Raw genomic sequence first — 24025 nt, 5'->3', positions numbered from 1 at the left:
GAATTACATGCTGGATGCAGAAGCTGGTGGTTTGGTAGTTGAGGACTAGAGGAACCCTATCCCTGGTGGGGTGGCAGGTGGATGGGGTGAGGGAAGACGTGAAATGAAATGGAGGAGAGATGGGGTGAGGGCAAACGTGCAAAATGAAAGAAATACTCCAGCAGTGGATGTAACAGAACTAAATAAAAGCTGTCCTACATCTGCAGGCAATTGAAAAGAGTTGTGAAGGATTCTATGGGAAGTCATGGCAAATTCTATATAGAGGTTGTGAAACATAAGGACAAGTTTGTCCTCATCATACAAGTTGTCATTTATGCCAAGGCAAAAAATATACTATCTTATGCAGGGTCTTGGCCTGAAACTTCAGCTTACACCATTTTGCCTCTACAGATGCTGCCTGAACCCCCAAAGTTCTTTTGTTTATGTTCTAGATGCCAAGTGTCTGCTGTCTCTTCTGTCTTCAGAGAAGATACTTGAGTAGAGAGGTTAAATGTGCAGTTGTGAGCAAGATGTATATGGTTTTTAGGAATCTACAATAATAGAACTTTCTCACAATGTAAACTCCAAAGGGTCATTTAGTTTCTTGATCATTTTGACCTGATCCTTGGCTTTTATAGGACTACAAACCAGACTTCTTTGAATTGAGTGATTTACTGTTTAAAGTATTGCCTTTTTTAATTCCATTAGTTTCTGTGTTAACAATTTGGGACAATAATCCTTTTCTTGTGATAAAATTTGCTTAATTCACAGGTTCCAAGGTCATATTGGCAGGTGCTACTAAACTTCCATTTTCTTATAAGCCACTGTTGTTATATAACGGAGAATTAACCTGTCAGATGCAGAGTGGGAAAATCAACACTATGCTCTTAAGCACACATTCTTTTCTTGGTGGATTGAAAGACCTTGGAGTTAATGACCTTCAGTCAGCTTTAACCCAGAGTTTAATGCTGAAAAGGTGAGATGGATTTTGTGAAGAATATAAAAAACATGTTCATAGAAATGAATTTTGTGAAAAGTTGTCAGGATTTTGAACTGTCACTTTTAAGCAATGATGGAGTAATTTACAGTGTACAAATTACTGTGTATAAGTTTATTTTACATATATGTGATTACTGTTACTGAGCTCAAAATCTTATTGTTTTTGATAAGGTGCTTTCTTTAAATACTTCTTAGATAGAGAGCCCAATTTTCTGTTAGGGAAGGAGTTCCAAATCCAGTGATGATGAAGGCAGAACAGTATATTTTTGAGTCTAGATGCTGTGTGATTTGAGAGGAAACATGCAGGTAGCAGTTTTCCCATGTGTTCTTTGCCCTCATCTTTCTATTTTGGGAAGTCATAGGTTTTGGAGTACAGGTAAAACAGCTCTGTCATGTTGCTGCAGTGGAGTTTGTTGTAGCTGTATTGGAGAAGGAATGTTTAAGGTGATGGATGGGTACAAGTCAGGCAGAGGCTATAGCATCACAGTTCTGCCTTTTGTATTGTAGATGAAAGGTTTTTGGGGCGTTAAGAGACAAATTGATCACCACAGAATAACTGGTTACTGACTAACTTCAAAAAGTTTATATTCTGACTCATCATTAGTGGGATTTCATTTTTGTGTTATATTTAGCAGGAAAGAGAAAACAAAAAAAATTACGTTTTCAGTGTATATTGATTTGTGCTTTATTTAAAATACTTATGAAGTGAAGATTCAGAGCTATGTAATTATCGAAGTGATTGAATTTTGTTAGCACATTCAGTAATGAATTGCACAGAAGATTAGGAGCTATTTTGGTTTAATGGATTGTAGCAGCTCCACTCTAACAATCATTTCAGTTGTGGACCCAACATTACAAAATGGACATTCCATATTTTCATTAATAGAAAGGTGCCATCTGGGACAGATATTGGGTCTGTAAATTTAACAGTACTCGAGAGAAGTAGCAACCTCAGAGCCTGAGGTTAGGTCAGAAGTCAGGTAAGTGGACATTGTGTGATCAGTAATTGTACAAGTGGCTGGGGTGGGTTGATTATGGAGTTGAAGAGTCATAAGATAACAGTGAGTAGATTGGCTCAGAATATCATGAGGACGGAAACATCAAGCTGGAGCTCAGTGTATTTGCTTTACAAGAAATGTAGGTAGAGGAAATTGGGCCCTTAATATTAAGGGTATGGTGAATTTACCTTAGTGGAGGGACAATTAGTGCTGTGCTATAAATATCAAGTTGTCGTGGGAATGACCCAGTATTGCTTGTTCCCAGAACAACACTGGCTTTCTTGGGGTATTATATAATTTGATGCATGCAAGCAGAACTTAAACCCAATTCGATTTCTGAGATGGTGACAAACCTGGAAATTGTTGTTATCATGTTTTACTGCATGGTAATTATTGTTTTTAATCACATAGCTCTGAAAATACAATCTAATTTCTTGACTAGCCTTTGAGTTTTAAAATAACAGATTTTTTTTCCCAAATGGGGAACCCCATTTATGGCATAGATTTCTGCAAGAGCAACAATATGCTAACAGGAAATGTTTTAGAATGATTTTTTACAGGTGACACAACTTAATAAATTCAGATTTTTTTAAAGATCACCTTTGAACCAAAGATAGTCAAGTTAATTGTAGTCTCCCATTGCTGTCCTTGCTGAATTTAGTATACATGTCAAGTCGTGATGCTGCTGATCTCAGTGTCTTGGCTCAGAAGAAACACTGTGCACTTTTGTTTTTGCATCATACTCACCAGTCAGATGATTCTGATTTCAGATTGTTAGGCAGTGTATTCACACTTCCCTTTAACTCTTACAGGTTTACTGAAGCGTGGAGTGTGTGCAAAATAATTAATGATCCTCCAGCGTGGACCGAGCTAGCACGTGCCTGCCTCCACCACATGGAGGTGGATTTTGCAATACGTGTATATCGAATAATTGGAAATGTAGGAATGGTAATGTCATTGGAAGAGATTAAGGTTGGTGCTGATAAAGATGCATGAAATTATTTTGTACTAATATTTAAAAAAGAGTCAGTGACTGTTTACAGAACACCTCTACACTGCTGATAAGTCAACAAGGACAAGCATGTGACTTTAATCTTGCATTACACTCCTGCTCTGAAATCTTCAGCCTCCAATATTGCTGCAGTAATACCCAATGTGAGCTCGTGTAATAACATTTCACCTTACATCTTGGCATGTTGCAACCCCTGGGATTTAATATTGAATTTGACAATTTCAGAAACATCCCCCTTTATATGTACACACACTCGCACTGCACCGCACCCCTGTCTTTTTGTGTGTCTCTCTCTTTCGCCCCCACCCCCAATTCTGACTATCACACGACTTTATCTCTCTTTTTTTCTCTCTCTATCTTTAATGGCCAGATGTTAGGGTTAGCTTGACAACTTGGCATTCTATCATAGACATTTACAACAAGCTGGAGGAACTCAGTAGGTCAGGCAGCATCCATGGAAACGAACAGTCAACGTTTCGGGCCGAGACCCTTCGTCAGGACTGAAGAGGGCCCTATAAAGAAGGTGGGGGGAGGGTGGAAAGGAGAAGGCTGGTAGGTGCCAGGTGAAAAACCAGTAAGAGGAAAGATCAAGGGGTGGGGGAGGGGATAGGCAGGAAAGGTGAAGAAGGCATATAAGGAGAAAGCACGATGTGTAGTAGAAGAAGGCAAATCATGAGAGAGGTGATAGGCAGCTGGAGGAGGAGGCAGAGTGAAACTGGGATGGGGAAAGGGAGAAGGAGGGAATTACCAGAAGTTGGAGAATTCAGTGTTCATGCCGAAACGTTGACTGTTCATTTCCACCGATGCTGCCTGACCTGCTGAGTTTCTCCAGCTTGTTGTACGTGTTGCTTTGACCACAGCATCTGCAGTGTACTTTGTGTTTACTATCACAAACATTGCCTTTATCCTCTCCACTTACACTAAATGACCACTTTATTAGGTACCTTTTGTACCTAATAAAGTGGCCACTAAGTGAGGATTTGTGGTCTTCTGATGCTGTAGTTTGACGTGTTGTGTTGTGCATTCAAAGATGCTCTTCTGCATACTGCTTTTATAATGTGTGGTTACTTGAGTTACTGACACCTTGAACCAGTCTGGCCATTCTTCATGACCTCGTTTTCACCTACAGAACTGCTGCTTACTGGATTTTGTTTTGTTTTTCACACCATTCTCTGTAAACTCTAGAGATTGTTGTGCATAAAAATCCCAGGAGGTCAGCAGTTTCTTTGATATTCAAACCACCCTACCTACAACCATTCCATGCCAAAGTCACTTAATCATATTTCTTCTCCATTCTGATGTTTGGTCTGAGCAACAATTGAACCTCTTGGCCATGGCTGCATGCCTCTGTGCATTGAGTTGCTACCACATGATTGGCTGATTAGATATTTGCATTAACAAGCATGTGTACAGGTGTACCTAATAAAGTGGCTACTGATTGCACTTGCTGGAAGTTGAACATTTTATTTCATCCTTTTGATGCTGCTAATTGGCTTAGATTTTTCCAGCAACCGCAGGTTTTTGAAAACATTGTTATTTATCTATGCAGCTGTAGCAACCTGGTGTTGGCGCGTGGTCAAGTGGTTAAGGCATTGGTCTAGTGATCTAAAGGTCGCTAGTTTGAGCCTTGGCTGAGGCTGTGTGTGTATCCTTGAGCAAGGCACTTAACCATACATTGCTCTGTGATGACACCGGTGTCAAGCTATATGGGTCCTAATGCCCTTCCCTTGGACAACATCGGTGGTGTGGAGAGGGGAGTCTTACAGCTTGGGCAACTGCCAGTCTTCCATACAACCTTGCCCAGGCCTGCACCCTGGAAACTTCCCAAGGTGCAAATCCATGGTCTCATGAGACTAATGGAGGCCTACATATATCAACCTTATCAGAAAGGAATCAAAAGCAAATGGTGCATACATCAGGATGTTCTTTATAAATTACAGCTCGGCATTTAACACCAAACTAATCAGTAAACTCTTAAGACCTGGGCCACCGTGTACAATTGGATCCTAGATTTCCTCACTTGCAGACCCCAGTCAGAATGGATTGGCAGCGACATCTCCTCCACAATCTCCATCAGCACAGGTGCACCACAAGACTGTGTGCTTACTCTGCTCTACTCACTTTACACTTAAGACCGTGGGCTAAGCACAGTTCCAACGACATATACAAGTTTGCTGATGACACCACTGTTGTGGGCTGTATCAGAGGGGGTGATGAATCAGCATACAGGAGGGAGATTGAAAACTTGGCTGAGTGGTAAATTAACAACAACTTCTCACTCAATATCAATAAGACCAAGGAACTGATTGTAGACTTCAAAGGAGGAAACCAGAGCTCCATGAACCAGTAATCAAGTCAAGTCGCTTTTTATTGTCATTTTGACCATAAACTGCTGGTACAGTACACAGTAAAAACAAAACAACGTTCCTCCAGGACCCTGATGCTACATGAAACAACACAAAACTACACTAGACTATGTGAGACAGCACAAGACTACACTAGACTACGTAAAACAACACAAAAACTACACTAGACTACAGACCTACACAGGACTACATAAAGTGCACAAAACAGAGCAGGGCAGTATAATAATTAATAAATAAAAAATAAACAAGACTATAGGCACAGTAGAGGACAAATTTCAATATAATAATAAATGATGTAGATGTCAGTCTAGACTCTGGGTATTGAGGAGTCCGATGGCTTGGGGGAAGAAACTGTTGCACAGTCTAGTCGTGAGAGCCCGAATGCTTCGGTACCTTTTGCCAGATGGCAGGAGGGAGAAGAGTTTGTATGAGGGGTACATGGGGTCCTTCACAATGCTGTTAGCTTTGCGGGTGCAGCGTGTGGTGTAAATGTCTGTAATGGTGGGAAGAGAGACCCTGATGATCTTCTCAGCTGACCTCACTATCCGCTGCAGAGTCTTGCGATCCGAGACGGTGCAATTCCCGAACCAGGCAGTGATGCAGCTGCTCGGGATGCTCTTGATACATCCTCTGTAGAATGTGGTGAGGATGTGGGGTGGGAGATGGACTTTTCTTAGCCTTAACAGAAAGTAGAGACGCTGCTGGGCTTTCTTGGCTATGAAGCTGGTGTTGAGGGACCAGTTGAGATTCTCTGCCAGGTGAACACCAAGAAATTCAGTGCTTTTAACGATCTCAATGGAGGAGCCATCAATATTCAGCGGAGAATGGTCACTTCATGCTCTCCTGAAGTCAACAACCATATCTGTTGTTTTGTTCACATTCAGAGACAGGTTGTTGGCTCTGCACCAGTCCGTTAGCTGCTGCACCTCCTCTCTGTAAGCTGACTCGTCGTTCTTGCTGATGAGACCCACCATGGTCATGTCATCGGTGAACTTGATGATGTGGTTCGAGCTGTGTATTGCTGCACAGTCGTGGGTCAGCAGAGTGAACAGCAGTGGACTGAGCACACAGCCCTGGGGAGCCCCCGTGCTCAGTGTGATGATGTTGGAGATGCTGCTCTGATCTGGACTGACTGAGGTCTCCCAGTCAGGAAGTCTAGGATCCAGTTACGGAGGGAAATGTTCAGGCCCAGCAGTTTCAGCTTTCCAATTAGGTGCTGAGGAATGATTGTGTTGAATGCTGAACTGAAGTCTATGAACAGCATTCAAATATACATGTCTTTTTTGGCCAGGTGGAGGGGGGTGGCAATAGCGTCGTCTGTTGAGTGGTTGGGACGATACGCGAATTGCAGGGGGTCCAGTGGGGGGTAGCAGGGTCTTGATGTGCCTCATGACGAGCCTCTCAAAACACTTCATGATGATGGATGTGAGTGCAACGGGACGGTAAACATTGGAAGATCAGAGGTGGAGAGGGTTAGTAACTTTAAATTCTTGGGTGTCACTATCTCAGAGGACTTACCCTGGACCCATCATATAAACATTATTGTGAAGAAAGCACAACAGCTCCTCTAGTTACTCAGGAATCTGCGGAGGTTCGGCATGTCTTCGAAAACCTTGGCAGACTTCTATAGATGTGTGGTGGAAAGTGTGCTGACTGGCTGCATTACAGCCTGGTATGGGAACACCAATGCCTTTGAGTGGAATATCCTACAGTTTTACAGTTAACAGTTCCTGATGTTTACAGTTACCATTCTATAGATTTGCTAAGTATGCCCGCAAAAACAGAAAAAGAATCTCAGGGTCGTATGTGGTGACGTTTATGTATTCTGATAATAAATTTTACTTAGACTTGACTTTGATTTTGATGTCAATATTAAACTTTTAGGGAATAGAAGATCACAACCTACTAGCTGGGCATCTTGCAATGTTTGCAAACGAATTTAATCTAGCACAAGATCTGTATCTGGCCTCCAGTTGTCCAATTGCTGCCCTAGAGGTAAGTGTGTTTTCTTAATGCAAACCCTCAATCTTTCATTTGTGTTTCAATTTTTAAAGGATAGCTGATACTCTTAATGCATTTTGTGCTTCTTTTGTTCTTTTAAGTATTGGTTCAAATTTGTAGAAGACAAAATATGTTATTACTTAAGCATGTACAAAATATTTTAATTGTTCCATATTTACATGACATAATATTGCTATAATTGCCATTATCAGTAAGATGGTAGGAAGAGTATGGTCTCACTCATTTATTCAATATCTGCGCAGAAGTAGAGTACTGCATTACTTTACACAATCCATATGAAGAAGTAGAGCTGCTAGTAGGACTTCACAGAATACTGTTCTTATCATGCAATACCAACCCTGCAGTGATGTCTTTAATGAAATCATGTATTTAAAGATTCAAAAGTAGTATTAAATTTTTGATTTAATAGATGCTGTATTTAAAATATTTATTTCATAGAACATAGAATAGTACAGCACATTACAGGCTCTTCGGCCCACAATGTTGTGCTGACCCTCAAACCCTGCCTCACATATAACCCCCCACCTTAAATTCCTCCATATACTTGTCTAGAAGTCTGTTAAACTTCACTAGTGTGTCTGCCTCCACCACTGACTCAGGCAGTGCATTCCACGCACCAACCATTCTCTGAGTGAAAAACCTTCCTCTAATATCCCCCTTGAACTTCCCTCCCCTTAACTTAGAGCCATGTCCTCTTGTACTGAGCAGTGGTGCCCTGGGGAAGAGGCGCTGGTTGTCCACTCTGTCTATTCCTCTTAATATCTTATACACCTCTATCATGTCTTCTCTCATCCTCCTCCTCTCCAAAGAGTAAAGCCCTAGCTCCCTTAATCTCTGATCATAATCCATACTCTCTAAACCAGGCAGTGTCCTGGTAAATCTTCTCTGTACCCTTTCCAATGCTTCCACATCCTTCCTATACTGAGGCGACCAGAACTGGACACAGCACTCCAAGTGTGGCCTAACTAGAGTTTTATAGAGCTGCATCATTACATTGCGTCTCTTAAACTCTATCCCTCGACTTATGAAAGCTAACACACCATAAGCTTTCTTAACTACCCTATCTACATGTGAGGCAACTTTCAGGGATCTGTGGACATGTACCCCCAGATCCCTCTGCTCTTCCACACTACCAAGTATCCTGCCATTTACTTTGTACTCTGCCTTGGAGTTTGTCCTTCCAAAGTGTACCACCTCACACTTCTCCGGGTTGAACTCCATCTGCCACTGCTCAGCCCACTTCTGCATCCTATCAATGTCTCTCTGCAATCTTCGACAATCCTCTACACTATCTACAACACCACCAACCTTTGTGTCGTCTGCAAACTTGCCAACCCACCCTTCTACCCCCACATCCAGGTCGTTAATAAAAATCACGAAAAGTAGAGGTTCCAGAACAGATCCTTGTGGGACACCACTAGTCACAATCCTCCAATCTGAATGTACTCCCTCCACCACAACCCTCTGCCTTCTGCAGGCAAGCCAATTCTGAATCCACCTGGCCAAACTTCCCTGGATCCCATGCCTTTTGACTTTCTGAATAAGCCTACTGTGTGGAACCTTGTCAAATGCCTTACTAAAATCCATGTAGATCACATCCACTGCACTACCCTCATCTATATGCGTGGTCACCAAAATATTTATTGTTGTGTTTGAATTATGATAGTTATTTTTATGCTTTACTACTGGAGAGATATGCATTTTATTGCACAGATGCGGAGAGACTTACAACATTGGGACAGTGCTTTGCAGTTAGCAAAACGATTGGCTCCTGATCAAATTCCATTTATCTCCAAAGAATATGCTATTCAACTGGAATTCACGTAAGTATAAATGTGGACAGAACAGTACTGCACAGTATTGGCCCTTCAACCCATGACTTTGTACTGACCTTTTAAGCTGTTCCACAATCAATGTAACCTTTCCCTCTTACATAGCCCATAACTCGACATGTTCTTTAATCTATATGTTTATCTAAGAGTCTCTTAAATGTCTCTAATGTATTAAGCTCTATGATCACCCTCCCCCCCCACAAAAGCATACCAACCACTTACTCCACTCTGTATAAACAAAACTTGCCTCTGACATCTCCCCTAAACTTTCCTCCATATACCTTAAAAATATATACTCTGGTATTGCCTTTGCTGCCCTGGATAAAAGGAACTAACTGTCCACTCTAACTATGCCTCCTCTAATCTTATAAGACGAAGTATCATTGGTATACAGTTTGTCATTCTCAGTCATTGAAACTCTCTATATTTTCCTGCTCAAGTAAAATGCTTAAGGTACTTAATAACTTGAATATATTTGATCAGAAGTAATCTTGAATTACCATCTGAAAATCTTAAACATCTCTGAATGTATAATTTCTTCTTTTAACCAGAATTTGCAGATAATTTACAATAAAAGATATATTTTTTCATTTTTACAGCAGATGATTTTCCCTTGGTTAATGTGGACAATGCAGAATTAGAGTGTGCACTTTCTGCTGACCAAGGATAAATTGCCTGTATGCTGTGGCCCAGTATTTTTTTGCATGTAAATGTATGATTTTCTGGCAATTCCAAAATTTAAGAAAATCAATACACATAAAAATCACTCTGTATGTGCTGAAAAAATAATTTTAAAATTCTCCTCATTCACAAGTAGATGAGTTATATGCAAATAAAATTACAAAACTACTTCTGTGTTTTAGATTATTGATAAAATTGTGCTTTCTGTTGCACTGACAATATGTGTTTTTTAGGGGCGACTATGTCAATGCATTGGCACATTATGAGAAAGGCATGACTGGAGACAATAAGGCAAGCTATCATAAATTAATTTGCCACACTTGGTTTTACTTTCCTTCAGTGATATATGGATCTACAGAAGCCATTTAACAAAGTCCCACATGCAAGGCTAGTTCACATACCGGTAGTTGTGGCCCATGAAATAAATGGGTTGGTTGCATGGATTAAAAATTTGGCATATTGCAAATGAATGTTCACAGTAACAGTGAAACCTAGATGTGTATATTTGAAAGAGGTAGGGCATGTCAAGAAAGCAATTGGTAAAGCATTTTGTTACCTGGCCTTTGTAAAAAGCATGCAAATCAGGGAAACAGTTTTGAAAATAATTAGGCCACAATTATTGTATCCAATTCTGGTCATATATACAAGTATAAAAGGCAATGAAGACCCTAGAGAGGCCACTGTAGAAATTTATTAGGATGGTTCTGGATGTGAAGAGTTATGTAAGTTTAACATGGATAAACTAGGATTGTTCTCCTTGGAGCAAAGAAAATTGAGATTTAATAGAGCTGTTCAAGATTATGACTCATTTAGATGGGATATAGAGGAAAACTGTTCCCATCTTGAAACATAAGAGTAGAAGAAATTCTATCAAATCAAGTCTTTCGGAAGGAAATTGAGGAGGCATTTAAAAAAAAAAAAGTAATTTTCAGAGCTTTGGGAAAATAACAAGCAAATGGCTCTTAATGGAATACTGCACTGGAAATCCGCATAGGCTTGAACAGCTTCCTTTTGAGCTTAACATTTCTAAAGGGCTAAATCTCAGATAATGTTGAATCAAGAATCATATTAAATCTTCAAAATGTTCACAGAAAATCAGTGCCCTGATCATGCATGATGGTACAGAAAGATTGAACATGATATTAGAATTACATTGACAACTGGAATTCCCCATCAGTACCAAGCACCTATATTAAAAAAATTTATTGTCCATGAAGTGCCTAGGGAGATAGTGAAATAGACAATATAAATGCATGTCTTTTTAATTTGGTTACGTTAGTGCATGTCTTTGTATTAATTAGTAAATATTTTGGACCTTTCTTATTATTTTGGACCTTTCATATAATTTCAAAAGCATAATTAATAAGAGGAAGTTATTGATTTACTGCATTGGCAACTTGGTACTTTAAACTTAATTTGCATATTGTTTATATAAGCCTCCTCAACGTTTTCTTTCTCTTTTAAAAACATGCAGTAATTTCTGATTTGTCTAGTGAAGGTAATGCACCAAAATCAAACCTTAACTGAATAGAATAAAATATAAAATATTTGAATATATTTGGGAATTAAACAGGTGAGTGGCAATTGAAATTCATTTCAGAGACCTGAGAAGTGGGGACAGATTAGAGGAGGACTTTTCACTTACTTAATGGAAAGCAAATAACATGCATGGAAATTGAGAGACTCCCAACCAACAATAAATTGAAGGTATCCAGCAGCACTCAGTGGTAGTGGGTAATGAAAGCATTGTATTAGGTCATATACTGTTTAGGCACGATACTGTGCACAGTTCTGTTCAGTACTATACAGGTCTGCATGAATTGAAGAAATACAGTGGAGATCACTCAAGAGTTATCAGGGGAATGAGAAACTGTGGTTATAGGATCAATTGTGACTCACTGGAAAAGACACAAAGAGGAAATACTTATTCTCTGGACTCTGAAAAAAACGTGGATTATTCAGACTACGACAGACTGTTTAACCACTTACAGAATTATGGAAGATAGAACCAGAGTATTTTTTAAAACAACTTGTTTAATCCTGTCTGACATGGTCGAGCCAGAAAGCATTAAAAGAGAATGCTTTCAAAAGTTAGCCATGGGTGCAGTATTTCGGTGAGCAACTAGTTGGTTTACAGAAAAACTTACAAGGAAGGTTGTGATGTTACTAACCTTAATGTACAATTTGATTTTGGTTCATCACCTTCACTATTGTGCTTGTAAATAAATGTGATGTTTGATCTGTAATTCCCAAGACTCCATCTAAGGTCCTTTTTTCCTCACAGACCATCTTGTAGTATAATTGATATAATATTTGCTGTGGTAGTCAATATCATTATGATCATTGAGTTGTATGTCTACTCTACTGCCATATGATGACCCAGGTGATTCCTGATCTGTTTTTATCTAGCAATTTCTGTGTGCCTTCTCGTCTTCAGTTTTAATGAAGAGAATACATATCAAACATCATAGACTTCTCTCTTTCCAATGGTTTATTTCTTTTAATTTGAAGTCATTTCCATCCACCTTTTCTTTTATGTTTTTGCTATTACTGGTCTGCACATCAAACCACTTCTTGTCTGTTGTATGTCTACCTAATTATCTATGATAATTATTGCTTACTGGTATATTCTATTCTACATAGTACCTTGACCATGACGAAACTTGTTCAGCTGGAATTGCAAGAATGTCGATACGTATGGGGGATATTCGACGTGGAGTTAACCAGGCAATCAGACACCCCAGCAGAATTTTGAAGAAAGACTGTGGTGTTATTCTAGAGAGCATGAAGGTATAATAAGAATTGTGCATAAATTGGTTCTTCAGTTTAACTACAGGCACAAGCAAAATTGTAATGATATTGAAGCATCTCAAAAGAACTTGTGGAACTCATGGTAGTATGGTTTGGTGGCTAAATTGATGTCGGTAAGGCAATGGGCATACAACACACACAAAATGCTGGTGGAACACAGCAGGCCAGGCAGCATCTATAGGAAGAAGCACTGTCAACATTTCGGGCCGAGACCCTTCGTCAGGACTAACTGAAAGGAGAGATACTAAGAGATTTGAAAGTAGTGGGGGGAGGGGGAAATGCGAAGTGATAGGAGAAAACTGGAGGGGGTGGGATGAAGCTAAGAGCTGGAAAGGTGATTGGTGAAAGTGATACAGAGCTGGAGAAGGGAAAGGATCATGGGACAGGAGGCCTCGGGAGAAAGAAAGGGGGAGGGGGGAGCACCGGAGGGAATGGGCATGTTGATTTAAACCCAAAATAAAATTATGGAGGTAAATAAAAACAAAAAAATTTCTGGAAATACATAAGAGTTCAGGCAGCATCTGCAGAGAAATACTTAGTTAATGTTTCATGTCAGTTATCTTTCAGCAGATCTTTCCAGCATTTTCTGTTTTTATTTCAATTTTCCACCATTTGCAGTATTTTGCTTCCTGAAAAAGTACTTGCTGTCCAATAAATAATCATTTAATGGAGATGTTCAATACAACTCGGCACAAAGTGGCATCGATTCTGGAGTACATAGACATGACTAGGCTTTAAACTAATAGTATTTCAATGTGTGGGCTGTAGCCCTGAATTAATGGCAGTTGGGAGGTAGATTATGGGGTGAGGGAAGAAATAGAGCAGGATTGAGCAAGGCAAATGAGGCAATCATGAGGATTTAAAAGAAATGTGTGCATGTGCACACAAAAACAATGTGTCTATGTGTGGTGAGACTGTAAGCAGATATATGCATGTGCTCTAAGTCTGCACAGCGCAATCTGGTTTTTAATTATCTTAAACCTTGATATTGCTCTCTCCAGACTCTGAGGAGCTAAAAAAATATTGTTCTCTCTAGGCGATGTATACAACAGGCACTCACGTTAATGGAAGATGTTGGTGTACAATTTATTTTATGTGGAAACAAATTATCCTAAGCCCCAGGACTGGTTTAAAAAAAGGCAATTCTTTTGAGTAACAGGATGTGTAGATCTATGAGCCATAAAAGTTTATTTCCTAAAAAAATTGTAAAATATTAAATAAGTTATGTCCTTGGCATAACATTCACAAATTCAGATCTTCCTTTTGAATAAAAAATAGTTTAAATCCTTACTTTATGAAAGTAACTTCCAAACTTTAGAACAGAAAGCTTATTTCTCTTTAAGACACTCTTCACACATTTTGCTACTGACTATTCACTTAGGAATAGATTTTATGAATAAGATATCCCATGTATTAGTTTATTTGAAAGGAATATACATCATGCACATTATGCACTTCTAAAGTTCATAAAATCTCACCCTTTGTGTTATTTTGCCTGTATTTTATAAATTATTTATATTAGTGCTTTTGCTTTAAATATGTTGTTGAACTATCCTTTGCATTGAAGTTCAAAAAATGATTTTGCAAATAATTGTTTCCAAACAGCTCTTTCAATTGACAACAATATTTTGAAAGTTTGGAGCACTTTTGTTCTTTCCGGTTTACCACAGGACACTATGGAGAAATGTTCTATTATTTAATAATAAACAGAGTGTTATTTTAAGAGAAACATGAGAAAATCTGCAGATGCTGGAAATCTAAGCAACACACAGAAAATGCTGGAGGAACTCAGCAGGCCAGGCAGCATCTATGGAAAAGAGTAAACAGTCAACATTTTGGGCCGAGTCCCTTAATCAAGACTCTGATGTTCTGATGAAGTGTCACTGCCTGAAATGTCAGCTGATTACTCTTTTCCATAAATGCTACCTAGCCTGCTGAGTTCCTCCAGCATTTTGTGCGTGTTACTGTTATTTTAAGAAGCTGTTTTACATGTAAAAGTATAAAGTGGCCACTAAAATTCCCTGTTAATATTACACAACTAAATGAAATTGAAATATAAATTGAATAGAAATAAAGAACCATCACATGATTATTTCCATACTGTAATTTTGTTTTACTTACAGCAATTCTCTGAGGCTGCTCAATTATATGAAAAAGGACAGTACTATGAAAAGGGTGCATCTGTTTACATTCGTTGTAAAAATTGGTAAGAAAGTGGTCACACATACTGTATGTTATGCTTCACATTAAAAGAAATGCATGGTCGATTACCAATTCAAAAGTACCATAAAAATTGCAGCTGTTTCAGCAAGCTTTTAGCACGTGTTCAAACTTTTTGGTTAAGTCTTTTTCTTACTGTGAAAAAAAATTAATTGTGGGTGGGTGGTGGTGAAGAGAATGAAATGCTGGACAAACTCAGCTAGTCAAACAGTCATCTGTGGAAAGTAACACTGGTTAAAATTTTGAGTCACTGACCATGTGGGGAGAGAATTTACTTCCCTTTTCCAATAAGGGTTTTTTTTTGTATTGGGAATATTTAGTTGTAAAGCACAACAGTACAGAAACAGGCCCTTCAGACCATGTAGTCTCATTCACTTAGCTATCCAAACTTCCCTCATTATTACAATTGAATCTGCATCTACCATTTCCGCTAGCAGTTTGTTTCACACCTACACCACCCTCTGAGTAAAGAAATTCCCCCTCAGATTCTCCTTAAATATTTCACCTTTCACCCTAAACCTATCAACTATTTCTAGTCCATTAAAACCTTAAGACCACATGACATAGGAGCAGAATTAGGGCATTTGGCCTGTGGACTCTGCTCCGTCATTCCATCATGGCTGATCTCAACCCCATTCTCCTGCCCTCTCCCTGTAATCTTTGACACCCTGATTAATCAAGAACCTATCAACCTTCGCTTTAAATATACCCTATGAACTACCCTGCACAGCTGTCTGTAGCAATGTGTCCACAAATTCAGCACCTCTATATTGGACAGTGAGATTCCCCTCGTTCTTCTAACTCCAGCAAGTACAGGCCCAGTACCATCAAACACTCCTCATATTGTTAACCCTTTTATTCCTTGGACCATTCTCATGAGCCTCCTCTGGACCCTCTCCAATGCCAGCATATCTGTTCTTAGACAGTCCAAGTGCAGTCTGACCAATGCCTCAGCAATACATTCTAACTTTTGTCTCTCAAAATGAATGCTAACATTGCATTTGCCTACCTTACCACTGACTCAACCTGCAAGTTCACCTTGCACTTCCCTACACTATATTCCATCTGCCACTCTTTTGCCCATTCCCCCAATCTGTCTAAGCCTTTCTGCAGACACCGAGCTTCCTCAACACTACCTGCCCCTCCACCTACCTTCGTATCAGCTGAAAATTTGGCCACAAAGCCAGTAATTCCTTCATCCAAATCATTGACATAACATGAAAAGAGGTGGTCCCAACTGCGACACCTGCTGCACACTACTTGTCACCGGCTGCCAACTAGAAAACCAGAAAAATTAATTCCCATTCTTTGTCTCCTGCCAGTCAGCTAATCTTATATCCTTCCTAGTACCTTTCCTGTAATTCCATGCGTTCTTATATTATCTTGTTAAGCAACCTCATATGTGGCACCTTGTGAAAGGCCTTTTGAAGATCCAAGTAAACAACATCCACTGACTCTCCTTTGTCTATCCTGCTTGTTATTTTCTCAAAGAATTCCAACAGATTTGTCAAGTAAGATTTCTCCTTAAGGAAATCATGCTGACTTTGGCCTATTTTGTCATGTGCCTCCAAATATACCGAAACCTCATCCTTAATAATAGACCAACCACTTTCCAACCACTGAAGTCAAGCTAACTAGCCTGTAATTTCCTTTCTTCTGCCTCCCTCCCTTCTTAAGGAGTGGAGTGACATTTGCAATGTTCCAGTCCTCCAGAACCATTCCAGAATTTAGTAATTCTTGAAAGATTATTACTTATTCATCCAAAATCTCTTCAGCTACCTTTCTCAGAACCCTTGGGTACAGTCCATCTGGTCCAGGTAACTTTAGACTTTTCAGCTTCCCAAACACCTTCTCCTTAGTAATGGCAATGGCGCACTCATATTTCTGGCATTCTGCTGGTGTCTCCCACAGTGAAGGCTGATGCAAAATATTTATTAAGTTTGTCAGCCATTTCTTTGTCCCCCATTACTACCTCTCCAGCATTATTTTCCAGCAGTTCAATGTCCACTCTCACCTCTCTTTTACTCTCTATATATCTGAATAAACTTATAGTATCCTGTTTTATATTACTGGCTAGCATTCCTTCATATTTCGTCTTTTCTCTCAATATGGCTTTTTAATTGCCTTCTGTTGGTTTTTCAAAGCTTCTGAATCCTCTGCCTTCCCACTAATTATTGGAATATTACATGCCCTCTCTTTTGCTTTTATGCTGTCTTTGACTTTCCTTGTCAGCCACAGTTGCCTGATCCTCCCTTTAGAATAGTTCTCATTTTTGGGATCTATCTTTTTTGCACCTTCTGAATTTTCCCCTCATAAACATTAGCCAATGCTCTTCTGCTGTCATCCCTTCTCGTGTCCCCTTTCAATCAACTTTGACCAGCCCCTTATTCATGCCTCTCTAATTCTCTTTACTCCCTTGTAGTACTGATACATCTGATTTTATCTTATCCTTCTCGAATTGCAGGGTGAATTCTATCATATCACAATTACTACCTCCTAAGGATTCCTTCACCTTAAGCTTCCTAATCAAATCTGGGTTGTTACATAACACGCAATTCTGAATTGCTGTTCCCCTAGTGAGCTCAACTACAAACTGCTCTAGAATGCCATCTTGTAGGCATCCTACAACTTCCCGTGGAAGTCAGCACCAACCTGATTTTCCCAATCTGTCGGCATATTGAAATTTCTAATGATTATTGTAACATTGCTCTTTTCACATGCTTTTTCTATCTTCTATTGTAATTTGTAGCCCACATCCTGACTACCGTTCAGAGGCTTTTGTACAACTCCCATCAGGATCTTTTTACTCTAACAGTTGCTTAACTCTACTCACAAGGATTTTAATCTTCCAATCCTATGTCACCTCTTTCTAAGGATTTGATTTGATTTTTTACCATCCCATCCTCTCTGCATACCTGCCTTTCCTTTCGATACAATGTGTATTTTGGATGTTAATCTCCCAAGTATGATTATCTTTCAGCCACAACTCAGAGATGCCCACAACATTATACCTGCCAATCTCTAATTGTGCTACAATATCACCTACCTTATTCCCTATACTGTGTGCATTCAGTCCTGTATTCATCACCCTTTGTGATTTTGACCCCATGTTACACTTTAATGCATCCCACTGACTGCAATTTTGCACTATCAACTGCCTGTCCTTCCTCACAATCTCACTACACACTGCATCTAGTGTATACCAACTGCCCTATCCTTCACCCTATTATTCTGGGTCCCATCCCCCTGCCAAATTAGATTAAACTGACCCCCACAGCTCCAGCAAACCTGCCCAGTAGGATATTGGTCCACCTCATGTTTGGGTGCAACCTGTCCTTTTTATACAGGTCCTACATTCCCCAGAAGAGACCTTAATAATCCAGAAATCGGAAACCTTACTCCCTGCACCAATTCTTCAGCCATGCATTCATTTGCCATATCATCCTTTTCTTACCTACTCAGGCAGCAATCCAGAGATTACTACCCTGGAGATCCTGTTTTTCAGCTTTCTGCCTCACTCCCTATATATTCTCTCTTCAGGACCTCCTCCTTTTGCTACCTATTTCATTGGTACCAATATATACCACAACATCCAGCTGTTCACCTTCACCCTTTAGAATCCTGTGGACCCAGTCCAAGACATCCCTGACCCTGGTACCTGGAAAGCAACATACCATTTAGATGTCTCTTTCACATCCATAGAATCTGCTTTCTATTCCTCTAACTATGGAATCTCCTATCACTACTACACTCCTCTACAGTTGGTAGAGGAACTCTGCAAGTAGACAGAGATGCACACTGTGGGGGATTGGAAAGTTAGGAAGGGTTGGAGCTTAGTTGAAAAGGGCATTAGCTATTTAGGTGAATGCTTGTAGGAGTTGGGACACAATCAGCTGCAGAGGAGAGATACACACAATATGGATGGGCTGGACTTATTTATTGGTCCCTGAAATAGACTGCAGTTTGCAGACTAAATACAATCACTTCTTTAAAATCTATTACATTATTTCACTATTGACCGTGTAACTTCAGTGAGACATTTTGATTTTTTTTGTAAATGCAGGGCAAAAGTTGGTGAACTTCTCCCTCATGTAACATCTCCTAAGATACACTTGCAGTATGCAAAAGCTAAAGAAGCTGATGGCAGGTACTGTCATGTGCAACTGAAATAGAACTGTAATGGTAACATGCAGTGAGATGCATGTACTCTGATAATAAATGTTAGTATGAATTTTGAAAGAACATAAATTTTGAAGTTCATATATTTGGGTAAATTATAATAAAGGTTCATCTCAGTTTGTTTGTCTTTTCTTCCTATTCCTTAATACCACTGACTAACAAAAAATATATTAGTAGTTATTGCCTTTCGAGGAAGTGAAGTTCCATATTTTAAGTGTTCTTACAGTTTAACTGGTAAATAGCCTTGTCCAAAATAAATATGTTTCCTGTTGTGTGCAATGCCAAAATTTTGCAGCTGGAAAAGACATTATTGTTGCATTTAACATCAAATCCCTCTGTCAGTTTCAGCACATTACTTAGCATGTAGACAATGGGCTCTGCAGCCTCCTCTGTGGCATAGATTTCTATGATTTCTAATCACCTCTTCGCTTTCTTAGTCAAGTTTCTTAAAACTACTTTCTTAATACAATTGACTGATAAATGTCCTAATGAGCAATTTACATTTTAATATAAAGTACTGTTCAAATGATTTAATAATGCTAATTTAACATAGCCAAATTATACTGCTGATTAAATTTTAATGTGAGCTGTGAATTAATGGAATAATCTGCTGATATTCAGGTCGTTCCACCATTTCATGAACAAAGTTAGAAATACTATTTAAATATTTAGTTTGTACTCAATTACACTACATTATGACTGTAGCCAAGCAGTGTAATTATATTACCACTTATTTCATTCTGATATATGGTATTCTTAATTCTGAACCTCAAAATTAGTACTTTCCAGCAGGTGGTAAGATCATATTTCAAAAATACTCCCAAGCCATTTCAAACTTATCCAACTGCAGATTCAGAATGGGCTGGGCGGGAATTGAGCTACTAAACAATTATGGGTTGGTTGTTGAAACCTTCAGGGAATAGTGTGCCTCTATTTCAGCAAGTTTTCTAGGTCATGTGTCCCCAGTTGCAGGAAGCCCTCTGGGTTAAAGAGAGAACAACAGTATCCATCAGCAGAAGAAATTCTGCAGATGCTTGAAATCTAAAGCAACACACACAAAATGTTGGAGGAACTCAGCGGGTCAGGCTGCATCCATGGAAATGAATAAACAGTTGATGTTTCAGGTAGAGACCCATCTTTAGGACTGGAGTAGCCATACTTAGTATCGGTATCCATACTCTGGATTTGGCTTCCTTCCTACCCCTCCCCGCCTTCTTTCACCACAATTCAAAAAGTTTGCACTGTAAACTCTCTTGTCTATTTTTTGATATCATGGGAATGATAATTATTGTATAGAACTAGTGTTAGGTATTTTAATATCTACTCTTCACTGCTAAGACTATGTCGTAGTTTGGGAATTTTAATTGAACGGCATTCTTGTGCACTTTTAGATATAAAGAAGCTGCAACAGCTTATGAAAATGCCAAAGACTGGGACAATGTAATTCGAATTCAGTTGGATCATCTCAGCAATCCAGAAGAAGCTGTTCGTATCATCCGTGAAACCCAGTCAATTGACGGAGCCAAAATGGTAGCTAGGTATGGCATCTGATTTAATTAACTAAATTTACCTACATTTAAATGTTTGGGCACCCCGGTCAAAATTTCTGTTACTGTGAATAGTTAAGTGAGTAGAAGATGAACTGATCTCCAAAGGTCATAAAGTTAAAGATGAAACATACTTTTCAACGTTTTAAGCAAGATTAGTGTAATTTTTGTTTTGTACAATTTTAGAGTGAAAAAAAACAAAAGGAGCACCATGCAAAAGTTTGGGCACCTCAAGAGATTTGAGCTCTCAGATAACTTTTACCAAGGTCTCAGAGCTTAATTAGCTTGTTAGGGCTATGGCTTGTTCACAGGTAGCCATTTCCTCAGTTCGTAATGTAATTAAGAAATGACAGTTAACAGGAATGGTGGAGGTCAAGTTGAGGTCTGGAAGACCAAGAAAACTTTCTGAGAGAACTGCTTGTAGGATTGCTAGAAAGGCAAATCAAAACCCCCGTTTGACTGCAAAAGACCTTCAGGAAGATTTAGCAGGCTCTGGAGTGGTGGTGCACTGTTCTACTGTGCGTCAACACCTGCACAAATATGACCTTCATGGAAGAGTCGTCAGAAGAAAACCTTTACTGCATCCTCACCACAAAATTCAGTTCAGAAGTTTGCAAAGGAACATCTAAACAAGCCTGATGCATTTTGGAAACAAGTCCTGTGGACTGAAATTAAAATAGAACTTTTTGGCCACAGTGAGCAAAGGTATGTTTGGAGAAAAAAGGGTGCAGAATTTCATGAAAAGAATACCTCTCCAACTGTTAAGCACGGGGGTGGATCGATCATGCTTTGGACTTGTGTTGCAGCCAGTGGCACAGGGAACATTTCACTGGTAGAGGGAAGAATGAATTCAATGAAATACCAGCAAATTCAGGAAGCAAACATCACACCGTCTATTTAAAAAAAAAAGCTGAAGATGAAAAAAGGATGGCTTCTACAACAGGATAATGATCCTAAACACACCTCAAAATCCCCAATGGACTACCTCAAGAGGCACAAGCTGAAGGTTTTGCCATGGCCCTCACAGTCCCCCAACCTAAACATCATTGAAAAATCTGTGGATAGACCTCAAAAGAGCAGTGCATGCAAGATGGCTCAAGAATCTCACAGAACTAGAAGCCTTTTACAAGGAAGAATGGGCAAAAATCCCCCAAACAAGAATTGAAAGCTGGCTACAGAAAGCGTTTACAAGCGGTGATACTTGCCAAAGGGGGTGTTACTAAATACTGACCATGCAGGGTCCCCAAACTTTTGCTTCGGGCTCTTTTCCTTTTTTGTTATTTTGAAACTATAAAAGATGGAAATAAAAAAGTAATCTTGCTTAAAATATTAAAGAAATGTATCATCTTTAACTTTATGCCTTTTGGAAATCAGGTCATCTTTTACTCACTTAGCTATTCACAGAAACAGAAATTTTGACTGGGGTGCCCAAACTTTTGCATGCCACTGTATGTACAAATTTAGGACTAGTGTGACCTGATAGAGATAAAATAAAATTGAAGTGTAGTCACTGCATACAAAATCACTTTGTTTCTTTAGAAACAATAAGGTCTTTGAGGACGTGGACTCTAGCAGTATTGCTAAGCTTGGCCATCCAGTCTCAACAACTTGATGAAATAAAAGTACATTTGTATTGTATGGTCAGAAATGCCATCCTTTAAGTCAGAAGGTTTGACAAGACTGTGTCCACCTCCCTAGTCAACTATATTAAAAAAATATCAAAGCATTGCACAAATTTTCCATATTTCTTTGTCCAGATTCTTCGTTGCATCAACCTATGCAAAATCGATCAATTAATTCTTAAGTTTATTTAATGGGAACATTCTCAGAATGCAAGTGATATAATGTAAATACTAATTAATCTATTTCTGATTACTCTTTCAATTGTTAACCAATTGTACTGTATTGACTTTAGAACTTTGATCTTAAAAATTTTTTGTAATTTATTTTTTATTGAGGTTCATCACAAAACAAACATTTCCATAAGATTTATTTCCGATATTGGACATATATATCATATAGTCATATTTGCCACAAATTTCCACATATTTATCTGAGGTATACACTTATAGAAAAGAGAGGAAAGAAAGAACAAACAAAAGGAGAAAACTATGTACAAGTAAGGAGTGGTCCTTTTTTTTTCCAACATATTCATTGATTTGGCCTATGAGGTGATATGTAGTTAAACCATTTTTCCCAGTATGAATCAAATTGTTCCAACTTATGATTAACAGATGCTGTTATCTTCTCCATTTTGTAAATGTCCATTGTAATTTCCATCCATGCATTTAAAGTTGGGCTCTCCTGTAATAACCATCTCCTGGTAAAAGTCTTTTTACAAGCCGCCAGCAGTATATTCAATAAATATTTATCTCTTTTCAACCATTCTTGTGGTATATACCCAAAATATATGGTCTTGCTTTCTAAGGGTATTTCACATTTAAAGATGTCTTGTAGGGCATTGTGTATCCCACTCCAATAGTCTTTGATAACAGGGCATTCCCAGAAACTTATGATAATGGTTTGCATTTTGATTTCCACGATTTCTCCGGCAAACAGGGAAGTTACTGTCATAATGGAATTTCTGAGAGGGTGTAATAAAATATCAAGTTTTTCCATCCGAACTCCCTCCATTTCTGTGAACTGGTACACTTCCATTGATACCTCCATATTGTTGTCCATTTTTCCTCAGATATAATTATCCCTCCTTCCTTCTCCCATTTTGTTTTAATGTATGAAGTTGAATGTGTTTTAAGATTTGACAAACCCTTATACACGCTTGAAATGATTCTACTACCATTATCTGAATTATATGCTTTTCTAAATAGCTCTATCAAACATGTACTTTCCTTGGTTACATTTTTAACCATCCTATTAGCATACTGTTGCATCTGTAAATACCGATAAAAGTCTTGTTTTTCTAATAAGTGTTTCTCTTTAACCATTTCAAAACTGAACAGTATTCCTTTTTTCATTAAGCTTGTTTAAAAATAGCTTGTTCATTAGTGTTATACACAAGGCACTGGTTCTTATAAAGAGAATTTTCAAGATCTTGGTGTCAACATCTCTTTGTGCAATTGGCTCCTTGATTTCCTCACTTGCAGGCCCCAGTCATTTCAGATTGGCAACAACATCTCCTCCACAATCTCCAACAGCATATAGGAGGGAGACTGAAAATCCGGCTGAGTGGTGACACAACAACTTACTCAAGCACTAGATCTTTTTTTTTACTTATTCAATGTCAGCAAGACCAAAGAGCTAATTATTCACTTCAGAAGGAGGAAGCTGGAGATCCATGAGCCAGATGTCATCGGAAGTTCAGAGGTGGAGAGGGTTAACAACTTTAAATACCTCAGTGTCATAATTTTGGACGACCGGT

General features: G+C 38.9%; 1 protein-coding gene across 3 annotated transcripts in view; it reads left to right on the top strand.

Annotated features, from left to right (window-relative positions):
• The window catches only part of wdr19 (WD repeat domain 19), a 112484-nt gene that overhangs the window by 67998 nt on the left and 20461 nt on the right, over positions 1 to 24025 (top strand). For all 3 annotated transcript variants that reach the window (XM_073064825.1, XM_073064824.1, XM_073064826.1), the window contains 9 exons: positions 751 to 955; positions 2789 to 2948; positions 7239 to 7349; positions 9090 to 9199; positions 10123 to 10180; positions 12533 to 12679; positions 14824 to 14906; positions 18984 to 19067; positions 20491 to 20637. In XM_073064825.1, coding sequence (XP_072920926.1) covers positions 751 to 955; positions 2789 to 2948; positions 7239 to 7349; positions 9090 to 9199; positions 10123 to 10180; positions 12533 to 12679; positions 14824 to 14906; positions 18984 to 19067; positions 20491 to 20637 — 1105 coding nt within the window. The remainder of the gene's footprint in view (positions 1 to 750; positions 956 to 2788; positions 2949 to 7238; positions 7350 to 9089; positions 9200 to 10122; positions 10181 to 12532; positions 12680 to 14823; positions 14907 to 18983; positions 19068 to 20490; positions 20638 to 24025) is intronic.

Source organism: Hemitrygon akajei, chromosome 13, assembly GCF_048418815.1.
Source record: "Hemitrygon akajei chromosome 13, sHemAka1.3, whole genome shotgun sequence".
In the NCBI taxonomy this organism is placed as follows: Eukaryota; Metazoa; Chordata; class Chondrichthyes; order Myliobatiformes; family Dasyatidae; genus Hemitrygon; species Hemitrygon akajei.
Note: the sequence above shows the minus strand (reverse complement) of the source record. Positions and strands in the feature narration are given on the sequence as shown.